The 18172-nt window shown below is 44.4% G+C and overlaps 1 protein-coding gene across 1 annotated transcript in view; it reads left to right on the top strand.

Moving 5' to 3' along the window:
• Window positions 1-18172, top strand: part of OTOF (otoferlin) — a 187330-nt gene that overhangs the window by 158781 nt on the left and 10377 nt on the right. The window contains exons 19-32 of the mRNA XM_069071807.1: window positions 314-323; window positions 594-713; window positions 2324-2485; window positions 2841-3003; window positions 3507-3637; window positions 6533-6562; window positions 7165-7296; window positions 11231-11300; window positions 12423-12559; window positions 12793-12927; window positions 13089-13226; window positions 13935-14062; window positions 14284-14454; window positions 15581-15741. Coding sequence (XP_068927908.1) covers window positions 314-323; window positions 594-713; window positions 2324-2485; window positions 2841-3003; window positions 3507-3637; window positions 6533-6562; window positions 7165-7296; window positions 11231-11300; window positions 12423-12559; window positions 12793-12927; window positions 13089-13226; window positions 13935-14062; window positions 14284-14454; window positions 15581-15741 — 1688 coding nt within the window. The remainder of the gene's footprint in view (window positions 1-313; window positions 324-593; window positions 714-2323; window positions 2486-2840; window positions 3004-3506; window positions 3638-6532; window positions 6563-7164; window positions 7297-11230; window positions 11301-12422; window positions 12560-12792; window positions 12928-13088; window positions 13227-13934; window positions 14063-14283; window positions 14455-15580; window positions 15742-18172) is intronic.

The following is an 18172-nucleotide window of genomic DNA, read 5'->3' as shown; positions in this document are numbered from 1 at the left end:
AGATATGCATGTTTATATATGTGTATTGTATACTTGTACCAACATAGCTCTCTCTATATATACACAGCAAAAAAACGTGCACATATATTTACAATTTACATGGAACATAGATAAAGCAGATATACATTGTGTGGGATACACAAAGCTACACACATACTATACAATAATACCTATTCATATGCATATATGCTACCTACACATATACTTATACACACGTTCGTGTATAAACATTATTCATATAAATACAATACACATGTATATTTATCTACATGCATGCACACAGACATACCCACACCTACAAACATGCATACAGGCATACATGGGCAATGTGTCTATATGCATAAATAAGTGAAAACAAATATCTACACAACCACATGCAAGTATATGTGTTTGCATACATGCACCATGCCCATGCATATACACATATATCTATTCATACACATGTGCACACATGTATCAACTTCTAACTTACTTGAGGATTTAATTTTTATTGCCCCAGGGGCATTTTATCCTCCTTGCCCCACATACACACATCACCAGTTATTGCTCTGGCCTGATCTATGTGCCTGTGAACCATGTCTCCATGTCTGTAGATTGGACCAGCGGGGAAGGCCGACCTGCCTCCCATCAATGGCCCTGTGGACACAGATCGAGGTCCCATCATGCCTGTGCCCCTTGGCATTCGACCTGTGCTCAGCAAATATAGGATTGAGGTAACAAGTGCCCCCTTCTCGTTCCTGGCAGGACTAGGCATCCTGGACTTTAACTGCTCAGTCCTCCCAACAATGCCTCTCCCCAAATGTCCTTTGCTGATGCTTGATGTGCCTCACTGAGCCTCACTCCCTCTCTTCCTCTCTCCCTGTGGCTCAGTGACAGCCATAGCCAATCATAGCCCTTATATTCCTTATCATTCTGATTTCCAAAGTCCCAATTTCTCTCCATGTGTCTCCCTAACTTTATCATGGACCTTTTATTTCTCCCAAATGTAAGACTCGCAAAAGCTGGGGTCACAAAGCCCTTCAGAACCCAGCCCCACTTTACCCCTAGAGCCTTATTAAATATTCCTGATCCTCCTGCCCACATTCTACGCTTTGGTCAAACTGGCCTAATTACCGTTCTTCTTATATAGCATTCCATCTCCCACCGCCATGCTTTCTCATGGGCTCTTCCTCACATCTGGAACGTGCTCCCTCCTCATCTTTGTCTCTTAGAGTTCCCAGGTTCTTTTAAGGTTCAGTTCTAGCACCATCTATTCTACATGAAGCCTAAGGTCACTAATATGGCATCAGAAATGGGATGCAAACCCAGGTGTTCTGACTCAGATCAGTGCCTTTCACTCTGTGCTCTCCTGTCCATTTTTCTATTCCTATGTATACATGAAGGGCCTGGTGAAGGCCTGATATATTCTGGGTCTATGGCTTCCTCTTCCTTCTTCACCCAAGTACAAGTCATTGTGCAATGCACAGGTGTCCAGTGTGCCTCCAGCAATATTCCAGAGTATGACTTCAACTAGATAAAAATAGATTTGAAAAATATTTAACTAAATAAATAAAAGTACAATAGAACATAGATAATGTTAAATTTGGAACTTTCCAAGTCAACATGCACAGGTAAAGATCCTGGTTTCTATTTGAGTTTGACACCACTGTCCTAATTTAAGTCTGGAGAAAATCCAAGTGGAAGGAAAGGATCAAGGGAAATTAGTGTCTATATACATAAATATTATCTCCTCTGGCTAGATTATAAACTCTGTGAGGGCAGGGCAGTCTCAGTTTGGTCTTTGTATCCCCTGTGCCTAGGACCCAGTACAGAGCACAGTAACTGTGGCACGTAGTAGGTGTTTAATAAATGCTTCTTCATTGATTCATTCATTCACCTCATTAAACCCCAGAATTAGTACATCTGAAATCATTCCACCAAACCCCCTCCCAAAGGCTGATTTCCCTTGGCCTATTTCCTTCAACTTGGATTTTCTCCAGATTGTCATTAGACACCTACTTGTACCTGGGTAGGTGAAAGGAAGGGGAAGCCAGAGAATTACAGAGACCAGAGTAGGTCAAGTCCATGTGGGGCCATGGACTAATCCAATCCCTTACTTTATAGATAAAGAAAACAGGTGCACACCTGTCCAGTATCACTTAACAGAAGAATAAAGCCTCAAATCCAGTTTTTCCTGCTCCAAATCCAATGTTGTTTTCACTTGACCTGTTCTTCTTATTCAATTCTGTTTCTCTGTCTCTACCCAATGCCACCATTTGGTCCAGGTGCTACCTCCATTTCTCCTGTATCCTTCCTCCTCCCAGTGAGTCTCCTCTCTTCCTAGGTGCTCTTCTGGGGTCTCCGGGACCTGAAACGAGTGAATCTGGCCCAGGTGGACCGGCCTCGAGTGGATATTGAATGTGCAGGAAGAGGGGTACAATCGTCCTTGATCCACAACTATAAGAAGAACCCCAACTTCAACACCCTTGTCAAGTGGTTTGAAGTAGTGAGTGTGGGCTCAGAGCTACTCGTTAGGGGAGAAGGAGGAGCAAAGGATAGTGGAATAGAGAAAGAGATCCAACTTTAATTGAATCATCAATTGAGATTTGGAAGGAACCTGAGAGGGCAGTCAGTCTAACCCCCTAATTTTACAGATGAGGAAGCTGAGGCCTAGAGAAGTGATGTTACTGCCACGGTTGAACAGGGAGTAAAGTGTCAGAGGCAAGATTTGAACTCAGGTCTTCCAAGTTCAGTGCTCTATCCACTGTGCCACCTAGACCCTAGATAGGGCCAGGGAGTGAGGAGGAGGGTGTTCCCAGCAGGCTCTCAGCTCCCTTCCCATTCCCTCTACCCCACCCCAGGACCTTCCAGAAAATGAGCTGCTGCACCCTCCACTCAATATCCGAGTAGTAGACTGCCGAGCTTTTGGTCGATACACCCTGGTAGGGTCCCATGCTGTCAGCTCCCTTCGTCGGTTCATCTATAGGCCCCCTGATCGCTCTTCTCCCAACTGGAACACCACAGGTACTAACCCCCCTCAACCCTAATCCTGTCTAGCTACCAACTAGAATATTTGCTTAAGCCCAGACCCCCTTTTGTCCCTCTCTCTTTCTCTCCAGTCAATTGACCACCCTAACTCCAGAATCTTAATTACTGACAACTGTGGCCTAGGAGTTGTGGGGTACTTGGGGTGGAGGATGGAGGGGAGAGAATTGAATTCTGGGGACAAAGGATGAACACAGATAACCAATTAACTCCATAGAGCCCTGCATTTAAAGGACCTGCTCCTAGCTCTGTCCTAACTGAACTTTCTCCTCTTTGAACCTTAGTCCTCGCCACCTTCTCTGGTCCTACAGTGTGCTCTTAGCCCATTTCTCTGATTTCTACTCCCTACCACTCTTTGATATTTCCTTTCTCCCTCTTGGAGCTCCTGATTGGACATCTCTATAACCCTGGTCCATCCTCCTCCTGCCTTTTATTGCTGTCACTATTGCCTCTCTTTTCTATCTATCTGTTTCCTACTCCAGTTGGGCTGTGCAGGGGGGGCCGGGTGCTGTCCAACAGGGGTCCCTGCTACCATCCTACAGGGGAGATTGTGATCAACATGGAACCTGAGGCTCCAGTGAAGAAACTGGAGACCATGGTGAAGCTAGATGCGGTAAGACCCCCACCTCAAGAGCACCCCGGACTTGACTCTGTGGGTGTCTGAGTGCGTGTGCATGCGGATGTGTTTTCCAATAATCACTATGTTTGTCCAAATACAGGCAGTACTTACACACACACACACACACACACACACACACCTAGCTTATACACAACCTGACTATAACCTAGATTGTTATTCTTTTTCAGCATTTCACCTATACCTATTTTTTCCTTTAAAAAGATAATGTTAGGAATATAATTTATGATCAAGGTTGACTCATGTTCAGACCAATAGGATTTATGATGGGCCCTCAATGACATTTTCTTTCATGTTGTACAACAGTATAGTAAGACACTAAGCAGTATCATTTGGAACATCCTCAGTGAAGGATTACATGGTAATAGTCCAAAAGTAATCATCCTAAACCACCTACTGTGTGTACAGGTGTTCATGGGAATGAAGACAATTTTATCCTAATACCCAGATGCTAGAATTCAAAGCAAGATCAAAAGCACTGGGAACCTGGGGGAGGAGGCATTGTTCTATTTGAGGATGCCTATCCAGACCCCAGCTGTAAGTGCCCAACTCCCTCCCCACATACACATCCCTTGATTCCTACCTGTCATTCACAAGGTAGCAAGGGTAGGAAGTCTGAGGATATGTTAGCATCTGCTTGCACTCTAGCATTACTGAAGAATCAGCATATATTCTCTAAGACTGTTGCCTGGAACTTTCTTCAAACATAGAGTCAGCAGAGGGGAAGGAAAGCTTTCTGCATCATCAGACCAACTAGTAATGGTATAACAACCAATTGAACCCATCACTGGCTGGCCTCATGTTGACTGACAACCCAGCTTGCCAATTTTTTTGTTCAGTTGTTTTTCAGGCATGTCTGACTCTCCACAACTCCATTTGGGGTTTTCTTGGCAAAGATACTGGAGTGGTTTGCCACTTCCTTCTCCAGCTCATTTTACAGATGAGGAAACTGGGGTAAACAAGGTTAAGTGACTTGCCCATGGCCACACAGCTATTAAGTGTCTGAGTCCAGATTTGAACTCAGGAAGATGAACCTTCTTGACTTTAGGTCTAGCACTCTATACACTATAGCACTTATCTGCCCTACTAAGCATCTACTTGTCTACTATATTCAAGGCACTGCAGGAAATAGAAAGATGAAAAATTATATAATCTGTGACTTCAAGGCATTTATAATCTGTTAGATTGATCCAGCAAGGTAGTGAAGTGGATAGAGTGCCAAGCCAGGAGTCAGGAAGACCAGAGTTCAAATGTAGCCTCAGACTACATACAGAGTAGCTGGATGATCCTGGGCAAGTCACTTAACCCTGTTTACCTCAGTTTCTTCATCTGTAAAATGAACTGCAGAAGGAAATGGCAAACTAATTTAGCATCTTTGCCAAGAAAACCCCAAATGGGCTCATGAAGAGTCAGACACAGCTGAAATGAACAGCAACAAGTCTGATACACCCAATAGATCATACAAGTTACATGTTATAGAAAAGGAGATTTTGACTCAGTATAGGGAAGAACTTCCTAACAATGAGAACTATCAGACATAGAATGGACTTCCTCAGAACCTCTCCATGGACAAACCCCAATGTCTTCATATTCTTCTCTTCTCCATCCCTGCACAAACTTCAGCTGTCCCAAGTAGGTAGTAGGGTTTTTAGAACAACTTTTCTAGCAAGGAAAGAGATGGGAAATGACAGAAACCAAAATTCCAGAATTGTCACACCGTGGAACATGGGAATCTAAGCCTTTCTAGTCCCATAAATGGCTGGTACAACGTCTGAAGTTAACTAGCTCCTTCACCATTTAGGTAGCCTCATGACGAAGTCTCAGTACAGGGTCAGGCCAGTAGCCAAGTTACCTGGAGAAAAGATACTGTCCATATCCTCACTTCTACCAAACAAAGACATTCATTTTTATTTCAAAACTGGTAACCCCTCTAGCCCCTCCCACCAAATTTCCTGAGTCAACTTTTTCTTTCAGCATCCTTCCTCCATATTTGCAAGACCCCACTCACTTTGTCAAGTCATCATTTATATTGCCTCCTCCCTCCCCCACAGGGGATTATTTCAAAGGATCCCAGATAATGAATTGGAAGGGACTTCTGAAGTCATTGAGGTCCCACTCATTTCACAAACAAGGAAACTAAGAGAGGAATTAATTTGAAACCATGGGAATCGCTGGAAGAGGCCTGAAGCCATCTAGTCCAACTCCCTTATTTTACAGAGAAGGAAACTGAGGCCCAGGGAATTGATTTCCCAAATGTCAAACAGGTAGAGAGTCTCATGAGGATGTACATGGGAAGCCCTATGCAAAATCACAATATCCTTTATAGATTGCCCACTGGGAAATAAGCCACCACTTACACATTTCCTGTTTTAGCTGTAACGTGTTTGCTTTGGGGTTGTTTTTGTTGTTATTTCTTTATTTCTATTTCCAATTCTGAATTCTCTTCCTCCCTCCAGCCCCTCCCCTACTCATGGAGAAGGCAAGAAATATGATACCCATTATACAGATGAAGTTGGAGCATATAGATAATTGAAACCTACTGATAAGTCACCTGAAATCCACCTCCATTTAATCATTCATTTCAATTTTTTCCCTACCAAACCAGGTCAGATGAAATTTAATTCAGAAACAGCTGAAAAGTAAACTATTTCCAGGTCCCTAAAATAACATGCATAACATTTGATACAAAATGCATTGTCTCTGGGACTCTGTTTGCAAAGCAGCATCCCTGTGTGTAGCCACCCCACCAGAACTGTGTGCATGTATGTCTACTCTCTCACTTCTGTGATCTGTCTGCACCTCAGCTACTGCCCTCAGCCTTGTGTCACCAGTGCATAACTTTGTCTTTGCTTCCTGTGACACGCCTCCCAGAGCTCTGATGCTGTCGTCAAGGTGGATGTGGTGAGTTTGGGCCCTGGAGGGTTCCAAAGGGAATCACCTGAGGACTAAAATTTGTGGGATGAGGGATATGGTAGGCCTGGGGATACGGAATAGAGCGAAATAGCTCTTATGCTGGTATCTGGGCACCTGTACCTGAGGGGCCCCATAACCCAAATACCATAGTACCTAGAAGTCCTAATATCACTACATAGACTTGGTGTCTTCCTGGACTGCAGTGATCCAGCAGATAAAATGGTAGAAGATATATGGTCTAACTAGCTCATGGGCCAGCAGAGACACTTCAGGGAGAGATAATACAGAAGGAAAGAAGAGAAAACTGTACCTTGAGGTTCTGGCCAGCCTAGATCTGAACTTGGTGTCAGAAAGACCTGAATTCAAATTCTACCTTAGACATTTACTAGTTGTGTGACCCTGAACAAGTCTCTTAGCCTCTCTGGGCTCAGTTTCCTCATCTGTAAAAAGTAGGGGGTTGGCCTCAATGGCTTCTGAGTTTCCTTACAGCCCAGCATCTGGCACAGCCTGACACAAAGCAGATGTTTAGTCAATGCTGACTGACAGATTGACTAAATCTAGGATCCTCTGATTTCCCTCACCATTGGCAGACAGAGGAGGAGAAGGACAAGAAAAAGAAGAAGAAGAAAGGAACAGCAGAGGAGCCAGAGGAAGAGGAGCCAGATGAAAGCATGTTGGACTGGTGGTCTAAATACTTTGCATCTATTGACACCATGAAAGAGGTGAGAGGCTCCAAGAGAAGGAGTGAGATGGGTGGCCTCAACCCCTACCCCAGGTCAATGGTACTCTATCCAAAACAGTAAGCCTGTCATCTCCTCACACAACTTGCTCATTCCCACCTCAACACATAGTTCTTTAGGTACTATTTCATATTCTCCATAACAATTGATGTTCTTCTTGAGATGGGGGAGGGCATTTAAGAACCTGTAATTTGGGGATGGCTAGGTGGTGTGGTGGATGGAGCACTGGCCCTGGAGTCAGGAGAAGCTGAGTTCAAATCCAGCCTAAGATACTTAATAGCTATGTGACCATGGGCAAGTCACTTAATCCCAATTGTCTCAAAAAACAAAAGCAAAAAAAAAAAAAAGAACCTGTGATTTCATCTGTATAAGGACTTCCCAGCATGGAACATCTCTTCACTGATGCAGATCAGCAACTCCTTTGCAATTTATAATCTTGTAGAGAATTGTCTGGGGGCACTGAACGGTTAATTAACTTGCCCATAGCCAGTGGGTCAGAGGCAGGTCTCAAGGCCAGGGCTTTCTCCCCCCACAGCTGTCCCTCTATATCCTTGGCCAAAGTTGCTCTGTTCACTACTCCCTTCACAATTCAACTGAAGCCCCCACCTCAAGTAGGAAATGAAACAAGATCACCTCCACCTGATTTTGGTTCAAGCTTATACTCAGCATTTAAATGCTCCTTTTAAATCATTCTTTTGCCCCCCCTACATCATTTGCTCTGGGAAAGTGGTCTTATATGATTTCGTATCTACTATCTAACTGCATGATGAGAGTTTAACCTGAGTGAAGCTTTAAGTCTCTGCCTTTCCTTTATGAATCTCTATCCAGCACCATATGTGGTCTTTCATACATGTTTCCCTTGGTGGCAAGGGATTTGTGCTAATCATCTTCAATCTGCCTTTTGTGACCAAGGGTGTGTCACTTTATAGTTTAGGTGGTTACAGTGCCAAAATTCACAAGATGATTTTATTCCCCCTGAGTTCAAATTCAGCCTCAGACACTTGCTATATGACCCTGGACATGTCACTTAACCCTGTTTGCCTGAGTTTCCTTCTCCATAAATGAGCTGGAGAAGTAAATGGCAAACCACTCCAGCATCTTTACCAAGAAAACCCCAAATGGGTTCACCTAGGGTTGAACACAATTGAAATTATTCAATAACAAGAGGATCTTGCTGCCACTAGATGGGTGATGATAATGACTCTTTGACCGTGGCCTTGGGTTAGCTCTTATAATTCAGACTTATAGGCTTCTCATAGTAAAAAAGACTGATAAAGGTACAAAACCTTTTTTTTACTCAATTATGCTTTTTCTGAAATCTATAAAATAACACTGTGATATGGTGGGGACTCTCCTCTCGGGCGCCGTGACCATGCCCATATTTGCTCCTGCAAGAAATCTCTCAGCCCCCTAAATGCTCCCAACTTTTGAAATGAGAAAATCCACTTTCAAGACCTCTTCTCTGACTCCAAGTTCAGGCACATGAAACTCCCATTTACTTAGGCCTCAAGGCAACTGTTTCCTGTTCCTGTGTATGGGTGCTGGTTTCCCTCTCCCCCAGAATGGACATTTACTCTGTTGGGCTTTACTCCATCTTCAGAAGAGAAGAAAATGAAAATGAATTCAAAGAGCATGAATTGGTCTCTCAGCTCACTTTTACGAACCGCTTGAGAGGGTCAAGCGCTCTCACAAGATGCTATCCTCCTAAGTCCTGATAAGCCAGTTGCCTCTCATTCCATCCCATCTTCTCCAGCAGATTGTCCCATCTATCATTCCTATTCTCTTACTGATCTAGAATCTCTTCTTACTGATTGCTTCCTTACTGGATACAAACATCCAAGTCTCCCTGATCTTCAATAAAATCAACTGATTTATCCATCCAGCCCCATATCTCTCCCCCATTTTGGGCTAAACTCCTTGAGAAGGTCCTCTACAACTGGTCCCTCCCCTTCCTATCTTCTCTTCTTAACTCTTTGCAGTCTGGCTTCCAACCTCATCAATCAGCTGAAACTGCTCTCTCTAAAGTTACCAAATGTTCTCTCTCTCTCTCTCTCTTTTATTTATTTTTTTTTTGGAGGGCAATTGGGGTTAAGCAATTTGCCCAAGGTTACACAGCTAGTTTTTTTGTGTTAAGTGTCTAAGGCTGGAACCAAACTCGGGTCCTCCCGACTCCGGGCCAGTGCTTTACTCACTGTGCCACCTAGCCGCCCCTCCAAATGTTCTCTTGATTGCCAAATCTACTGGCCTTCTGCAGTCTGACACAATCATCCTCTTCTCCTTAATACTCTCTTCTCTGTTTCCACTACACCTCAATCTTTTTCTTGGATCTTCTTCACCCACGTCATACTCACTAATCATGAGGGTCCCCCAAGGCTATATCTTAGGCCCCCTTCTCTTCTCCTTCTATGCTATTTCTTTCCATGATCTTATCAGCTCCCATGAGTTTAACTGTTATCTCTATGCTGATGATTCCCGGATCTATTTATCCAGCCCTAACCTTTCTATTAACCTGCAGTGACACATCCCCAGCTGCCCATTGGACAAAATGTCCCATAAATATCTTAAATTCAACATGTCCAAAACTGAACTCATTATTTCTCCTGACTTCTCCCCTTCTTCCTAACTTCCCTATGACTGACTATTTGTCACCACCATCCTCTTCATCACCCAGGCTCACAAGGTGATTCCTAGATTCCTCACTTTCTCTTCCCCGCTATCATATATCCAATGTTGCCAAACCCTACCATTTCTTTCTTTATAATGTCTCTCCCATATATGTTCCCCTTTTCCCTCTGACATTGTCACCACCCTGGTGCAGACTCTCATCACCTTACTTCTATTCTATTACAATACCCTGTTGATTGGGTTCCCCACTCAAGATCAAATTGATCTTCCTAAAGAACTAGCTTGACCTGATGCTGAGGTCACTTCCCCATTAAATAAATCCCAGTTAGCCCTTATCACCTTCAGGAGAAAATATGGCATTCAAGCCCTCCCATTTTTTTCAATCTTCTTGCACTTTAATCCCCCCGCCCATATGTATTCAATCCAGTGACAATGACCTCCTTATTGTTCTTCCTAGCCAACACTACATCTCCTCTTTCTGCAGCTTTTCATGGACTCTCTTCCATGCCTGTATCTCCATCTTCCTTCAAATCTCAACTAGACTTTCACCTCCTATAGGAAGTCTTTCCTGATTCCCTTTAATGCCTTCCTTCTACTGATTGTCCTATGTGTGTATGTATATGTTTCTATATACATGTACATAGATAGACCTCCTACTTGTACTTAATGATTTGTCATCTCCCCCATTTGATTTTTGCTAGTTCCTAGGTTTTTGTCTTTCTTAGTATTCTCAATACTTAAGAGATTACTTGGTAAATAGTAAGTGCTTAATAAATGCCCACTGATTGATTGACCAACCACGCAGAAGCTAGACTCTTTGGAATCAAATCCATGCATTTCTGTGTCCTCATCATTTTTCTTCCCTTTCATTTCTCTCTCTTTGGTTCTCCCATAGAGTATAGCATCCTCTTAGAGATCAAGCCCAAGGATGTAGCTCAGGTGTCTGAATTAGCTATGAGCTTATCAGTAACAAAACAAAATTCTCATCAATGGGTAACAGAAGGCCCAGAAGAAGGGGAATTCACACTTTGCTTAGCAAAGTCATATTTTGTCAAGGACACAAGAAGGAAGAAAGACTTACCTACACTCTTGGGCACGCCTGATACAAATGTCTATAAAATGGAATGGGATGGCAGGATTAAACCTCTGAATGTGATCTGAGTCTGAACATGTGAACTAACAGATAATAAATGCACTTAACTGACTAGAAGAGGCTTCAGCAGAGCAGGGGTAAGTGCCACCAGACAGCTTCCCTCTTCCATTCCCACTCACATGTCCCATCTTTTGGCAGCAACTCAAACATCAAGAGGCAGCAGCAGCAGCTGACGCTGAGGACAAGGAGGAGACAGACACCACTGAGGGTGAGGCCTCTGTGATCCCAAATCTCATCCTCCCACACTTTCCTCCACAGCCCACACTTACCCCTAACTCTTGACTCCAGCCCCAGCTGTGACCAATCGCTTCCTTCCAGCTGCCCAGTCTCAACCTTACCGGCTCTTACAGGTACACAAGAATGTGAACACACAAGAGGCAGCTAGGTGGCGCAATGGATAGAGCACTCACCCTGGAATCAGGAGGACTGGGTTCAAATCTAACTTCAGACACTTGGCACTAGCTGTATGACCCTGGGCAGTCACTTAACCCTGATTTCCTCCAAAAAAAGGAATCTGCACACACATTCACACCCCTTCTATGTCCAGAAGGGCAACAGTAGCAGTGAAATTCATTAGACATTTCCAGACATAAGTTAAACAGACTTAGTCCCTACCCCCAGGGAAAAGTTTCAGCCTCAGATAGTTAACAAGGATGCTAAGGGAAATCCAGATATTAGAACCAGAAGAGACCTTGGAGATCATCTTCTCCAGGCCCATCCCTTCACAGATGTGAAAGATGAGGCCCAAGGAGATGAATGACTTGCCCAAGGTCATACAGGGAGGTATTATCAGAGATGTAACTAGAATTCAGGTTCCCAGCTCAATTTAATTCAACAAGCATTTATTGAGCACCTACTATATTTGACACTTTGTTGCCTTCTGTGTATGCAGATTTTTTAAAAAATGCTTCCTGTTGGGGTAGCTATGGATAGAGCACTGGTGCTTGGGTCAGAAGGATGAGAGTTCAAATGTGACCTTAGACATTTACTTGCTGTGTGACCCTGGCCAAGTACTACATCTCCAATTGCTTCCAAAAAGAACCTGCCCTCCAGGAATTTATATCCCATTAAACTCCCAGTCAACTGTTTAATCAATTAGTTCATTAATTTTTGAATGAAACCTATGATTTTAGTGGATTAAGGAACTTCCCATAAGGACGCTCCCTTTAAGAATATATCTGCAGGGGCGGCTAGGTGGCACAGTGAGTAGAGTCCTGGAGTCAGGAGAACCTGAGTTCAAATCTGGAGTCCCAGCAATGGGTTCTGTCTATCCTTCCATGCTCCCAAGTACAGTCTTCATCCAATGTCTTTTTCTTCTCTTTCCTGGCAGGCCCAAAGGGACATATGAAAGGCAAGGAGAAGGCAAAGACAAGCAAGGAAGAGAAGAAGAAGAAAGTTCAGAACCAAGGACAGGGTCAGGGTTCTGAGGTCCCAGAAAAAAAGAAACCCAAGATTGATGAGCTCAAGGTGAAGCACCCTCATAACCAGAGAGAGAAGGGCAGGGCAGAGGGTAAAGGGGTAGTGCCGGAGGGGCCAGAAAAAGATCCTTGCCCTCCGTGACTGTGAGTAAACAACCGCTCCCTTTTCTGAAGTGTGGTGTGTCCTTTTGCCCAGGGGCTGCCATAAAAAGGTGGGGAATCTATATGGGGAGGGAGGCACAGTAATCTATACACCTTTCATGATGTGCTTTGGGGCTCCAGGTGTACCCCAAGGAGCTGGAGTCAGAGTTTGACAACTTTGAGGACTGGCTGCACACTTTCAACCTGCTTCGAGGCAAGATTGGTGACGATGAGGACAGTTCCACAGAGGAGGAACGCATTGTGGGCAGGTTCAAGGTCAGAGAACGAGGGCTCCAGGTTCTGTTCCCCAAAGTTGAACCTTACCTGAAATACCTGTCTGGCCTAGCTATTGTCACACATACACACCTCCGCCTCCAGCCCCAGGTGCTCACCCCAAGCTTCATCTCTAATGTATTTCCCTCTGTCTTCTCCCCCAGGGCTCTCTCTGTGTGTACAAGGTGCCTCTCCCAGAGGACATATCCCGGGAAGCTGGTTATGACCCCACCTATGGCATGTTCCAGGGCATTCCGAGCAATGACCCCATCAATGTCCTTGTCCGGGTTTATGTGGTTCGGGTAAGTCTTTTCCTGGCCTCTTATCTGGTACTTCTTTACCTCCTCCATAGTCTGATCCTTCACTGGAGGGGGATCAAAGAAATACAGAAAGTTATATAGTAATGTACTCCCATAGAAACTTAGAATGCTTCTATCTGATACAGTCCCTCACCTTAGAAATGAGAAAGTGCAGATCCAGCAAGGACAAGGTAATATGGCTCATCTGTGAGAGAGTTAGGACTCTAACCCAGGTTTCCTGACTCCCAGTCCTGGGCTCTACACACTTTAGGCCTGCTGGGCATATCCACATGACCACCTGAGTCTTTATTGGCACTTCTGAACTTAGAGATAAGAAGAGTAATTGGGGTCAGCCAATTACCTCTGTGGGTAGCTGGGGGCAGGGGTCCTTCCCAGTATTGTTTGCCAGACTTTTAAAGGAATGGAAAGGAAAATAGAATTCTGGGTCCCACTTTTCCGTGGGGATACTTCAGGAGGTATGCTTTGGGGAGGAGGCTGAGAACTTATTTCATGGCACCTTCTCTCTTCCCTGACTTGAGAAGTACCTTGCTGTTCCTGGAGAGTAGGGAGGAAAAGAAGATACAGAAGGAAAAGGGAATGGTCTAGGGAACTGGAACCTGGAACAAGGGAGATAGAATAGGTTGTTTACATGGGGTTATCTTGTCTTGGACCTCTGTTAGGGTCCAGATTAATCACTACCCTTTCCCATAGGCCACAGACCTGCACCCTGCTGACATCAATGGCAAAGCTGACCCCTATATTGCCATTCGCCTGGGGAAGACAGACATCCGGGATAAAGAGAACTATATCTCCAAGCAACTTAATCCCGTCTTTGGAAAGTAAGGTCTCTAGTACTCACTTTCTCCCTATCCTCGATCCTCTCTACCCAATGACCTCCCCCATCCTAGTGACCTTTCCCAGCATAATAATACCCCCAGACATGACTATTCCCAACCCAGTGACCTCCCTCAGACCAGTGACCTCCCCCAGCTTAGAATCCCATTCCCAGGAGTCCTCACATCCTCCCCTCAGTTCATTTACCCCCTGACTCCATCGGCAGGTCCTTTGACATTGAAGCCTCTTTCCCCATGGAGTCCATGTTGACTGTGGCTGTGTATGATTGGGATCTGGTGGGCACCGATGACCTCATCGGAGAGACCAAGATCGACTTGGAGAATCGATACTACAGCAAGCACCGGGCCACCTGCGGCATTGCCCAGACCTATTCCATGTATGCCCTGGGGTGTGGTTTGTAGAAAACATAATGTAACTGGAAAAGAGAGGAAACATTGGACTGAGACTGGTGGGAAGACAGGAAAGGATCGAACTTGGGGCAGGGAGCATGATGGACTGGCAGCAGCTTTATTTTAAAACCAAAATACTGATGGTGGTGATTTGGGCTCAGTGATCTTTAAATTTCTTGCTCTGGGTCCAGCCTTGAACCAAATGTGCTCCCTGGGTGCCTTTAGGGTCTACAGCAGGAGTCCTTAACCTTTTTTATGTTATAGACTCCTTTGACAGTCTGGTGAAACCTAGAAGCCCCTTCTCAGAATAATGTTTTTAAATGTAAAAAATACATAGAATTACAAATGAAAGCAACTCTACTGACATACAGTTGTCAAAATATTTTTAAAATCAAGTTCATGGGGGCAGCTAGGTGGAGCAGTAAATAGAGCACCAGCCCTAGAGTCAGAAGGACTTGAGTTCAAATCCAGCCTCAGACACTTACTAGCTGTGTGACCCTGGTGTCACTTAACCCCAATTGCCTCCAAAAAAAAAAAGGCAGTTCATGGATCTTAAGTTAAGAACACCTGGTCTATGGGCTCCTGGTTGAACTGCTCCATCTAGACCCTGGTCCCATGAGGAAATGACTGATTGCAGGTCTACAGGCTGCATGAATGAGAGGGAATAGAAGATCCATTTGGAAGAAGTTGGAAGAAGAGGAGTCTTTAAGGCAATGGAAAAGTTGGACTAGAGCAGGATAAAACAGGGAAGGGGAAATAATAGAGGGGGTGGGAAACTGGCATCAAGAGGCAATGAAAGCAGATGGAGAAGGTCTAGAAAGAAGGATAATGAAAATGGGGCACGTGAGGAGAGAGCTCAGTGAAAGGTCAGCCTCCAGCCAACATGATGTCCTCAAGTGTTCTTTCCCCCAAGCAATTGGGAGCCAGAGTTGAAGAACACTTCCTCAGCAAGGGATAAGGGTTAATATGACTGCATCTGCTGTAGGAAATAGGACTCCAACCACCTATAGTCCCAGTCTTACTCTTGGTTCCAGACTTATAGAGTCCTCACACTATAGCATCACTCTATCCCAGTCCTTGTCCCATGGAGCAAATGTGTATTGTCACCTGCAGACATGGCTACAATATTTGGCGGGATCCCATGAAGCCAACACAGATCCTATCTCAGCTCTGCAAGGAAGGAAAAGTAGATGGTCCTCACTTTGGGCCTCCTGGGCGTGTCAAGGTGGCCAATCGAGTCTTTACCGGGCCTTCTGAAATTGAGGATGAGAATGGTAATTGGGGTCAGCCTGGAGAAATTATGGGTCAGGGGCCTTCCCAGCACTGCCTGCCAGCCTCTCCTGGAAAGGATGGAAAGGGAAGAAAGGGAAAGATAGAAATCTGGGGTCTGCTTTTCCATGGGAAAATTCCATGAGGTCTGCCTTGGGGAAAAGTCTGAGATTTCCTTCTAAGCCCATTTCATACGATTTTCTCACTTTACTGACTTAGATGTGCTTCAGTATTGCCAAACTTCAAGCACCCATGTTTTCAGTGGTATATTAGCCCTCTCTTCACCAAAGCTAATAGCAATCCCTCCATTCATTCATTTGTCCCAGTGAGCCTTTGTTAAGTGCCTACTATGTTCTGGACACTGTCTGAAGTGCTGGGGATACAAAGACAGAAGCAAAACAATCTCTGTCCTCAAGGTGCTTACCTTCTACTGGGGATGGTTAGGAAGATAGAGGAATAGGTACCAGAATAAGAAAATGCATGCAGTGAGGGAAACACTGACTAGGAGGAACAGGAAAGGCCTCTTGATCTTTACCTTGAGGGGACATAGGGTCTCCAAGAGGTGGAGGTAGGAAAGGGGAGCATTTCAGTAAGGAGGAATGGCCTTTTCAAAGGCACAAAGGCTGGAGATGGCAAGTAGGCCCCTTTGCCTAAAAGTCTGAGTGTGTGAGGGGTAGTAATGGATATTCTAGCAGTCGGAGCATGATTTTGGAGACCTTTAAATTCCAGACAGAAGGATTTGGATTTTATTCTAGTTGGTAGATGGTCATTTCAAGTTGCTGTGGCCAAACGGATTCATCTCTTGGTGGCCAGTTTTCTCAGTAAGCATTTTGTAAACACCTACAATGTGCCAGGCATTGGGCTAAGCTCTAGGTATACAAAGGTGCAGAAAAATGGTCCTTGCCTTCAAAGGGGTTCATATTCAAATAAAGAAAACTGCAAATGCTTGTGTGTATTCAAAATAAATATGACATAAATGGAGGATAATTTCAGAGGGAAGGCAATAGTAGCTGGGGGACTACTAAGGGCCTCCTGAAGAAGATAGAAGTTTTCAAGGAAGTCAAGAAGCAGAGGTAAGAAGGAAGAAACAATTTAGAGTTAGAAACAAATTTAAAAACTAATTTGGGGGGAAGAGGTAGGTGGTGCAGCAAATAGAGCACTGGCCCTGGAGTCAGGAGGACCTCAATTCAAATCTGACCTCAGACACTTAACACTTACTAGCTGTGTGACCTTGCTTAACCCCAATTGCCCTGCCTTTCCCCCTCCAAAAAAAATACAAAAAAAAACCCAAACAAAAACTAATTTAGGGTTAGAAATTTTTTAGGGCTAAGGTTAGGATTAAAATTAATTTTAAAACTAATTTAGGGTTAGAAATAAATTTAGGTTTTAGATTCAGGCATGGGAGACAGCTAGTGCTGAAGTACAGAGTCCAAAGAGGACCATCATGTATGAGGCATAATCAGGATGCTACTTTCTAGTGCTGGAAATCTTGGAATTTATCTAGGCTGGGCATACCATGATGAGACATCAAAGGAAAACTTTAATGGAGGGACTTTGGAATAATCCCTTGACAAATCCCAACCTGGGGCATTAGTAACCTTTGCTAAGGCATTATCTATATAATAGTGTCCCATAACTTTTATCTGGCTTAGTCCTCCACCCACTTCTCTTCCCCCCCAGAGTCAGGGGATCTCCCAAGCTGGTCTACATCAAAAGGGTGACCCTGAATGAACTTAGACCAGGCCTTCACAACCTGTGGCCAGGAGCACTTACAGCCTTCCTGTTGCTTGAAGCATGCCAAAGGATTTCCTCTATGTACAAAAAGATGTTTTTCTCTACATTTTCCTGCTGTAAGCAGCCCCAGGGCTTTAAGTAGCAGGAAGCCCTAATTTAGACAGTCATAGCTAGAAACATCACCTCATTATGCCCATCCTGGCCCAACAGGGACTAGCAAAGAGGGAAGAACCAGGAGGGAAGGCAGTTATGTGATGGGTGGATAGAGTTCTGGGTCTAGAGAGTCAGGAAGACTTGAGTTCAAATATGACTTCAGACACTTACTAGCTGTGTCACCCTAGGCAAGTCTTTCAACCTCTGTCTGCCTCAGTTCCCTCATATATAAACTATAAACAATATTAGAACCAGAGTTGCTGGATCAAATGAGATAATATTTTTTTTTTGCTTTTTGAAGGGCAATTGGGGTTAAGTGACTTGCCCAAGGTCACAGCTAGTTTTTGTGTTGTCTGAGGCCGGATTTGAACTCAGATCCTCCTGACTCCAGGGCCAGTGCTGTATTCACTGCACCACCTAGCCACCCCGAGATAATTTTTTTAAAGCACTTAGCTCAGTGCCTGGCCCATCTTAGGTGCCATATAAATGCTAGCTGCTAATAGTAGTAGTAGTAGTAGTAGTAGTAGTAGTAGTAGTAGTAGTAGTAGT

This window comes from Petaurus breviceps, unplaced genomic scaffold (genome assembly GCF_028583685.1).
Source record: "Petaurus breviceps papuanus isolate PSGF00001 unplaced genomic scaffold, PetGlider_PUasm1.0 90845, whole genome shotgun sequence".
Classification (NCBI taxonomy): domain Eukaryota; kingdom Metazoa; phylum Chordata; class Mammalia; order Diprotodontia; family Petauridae; genus Petaurus; species Petaurus breviceps.
This window is presented reverse-complemented; position numbering and strand designations above follow the sequence as displayed.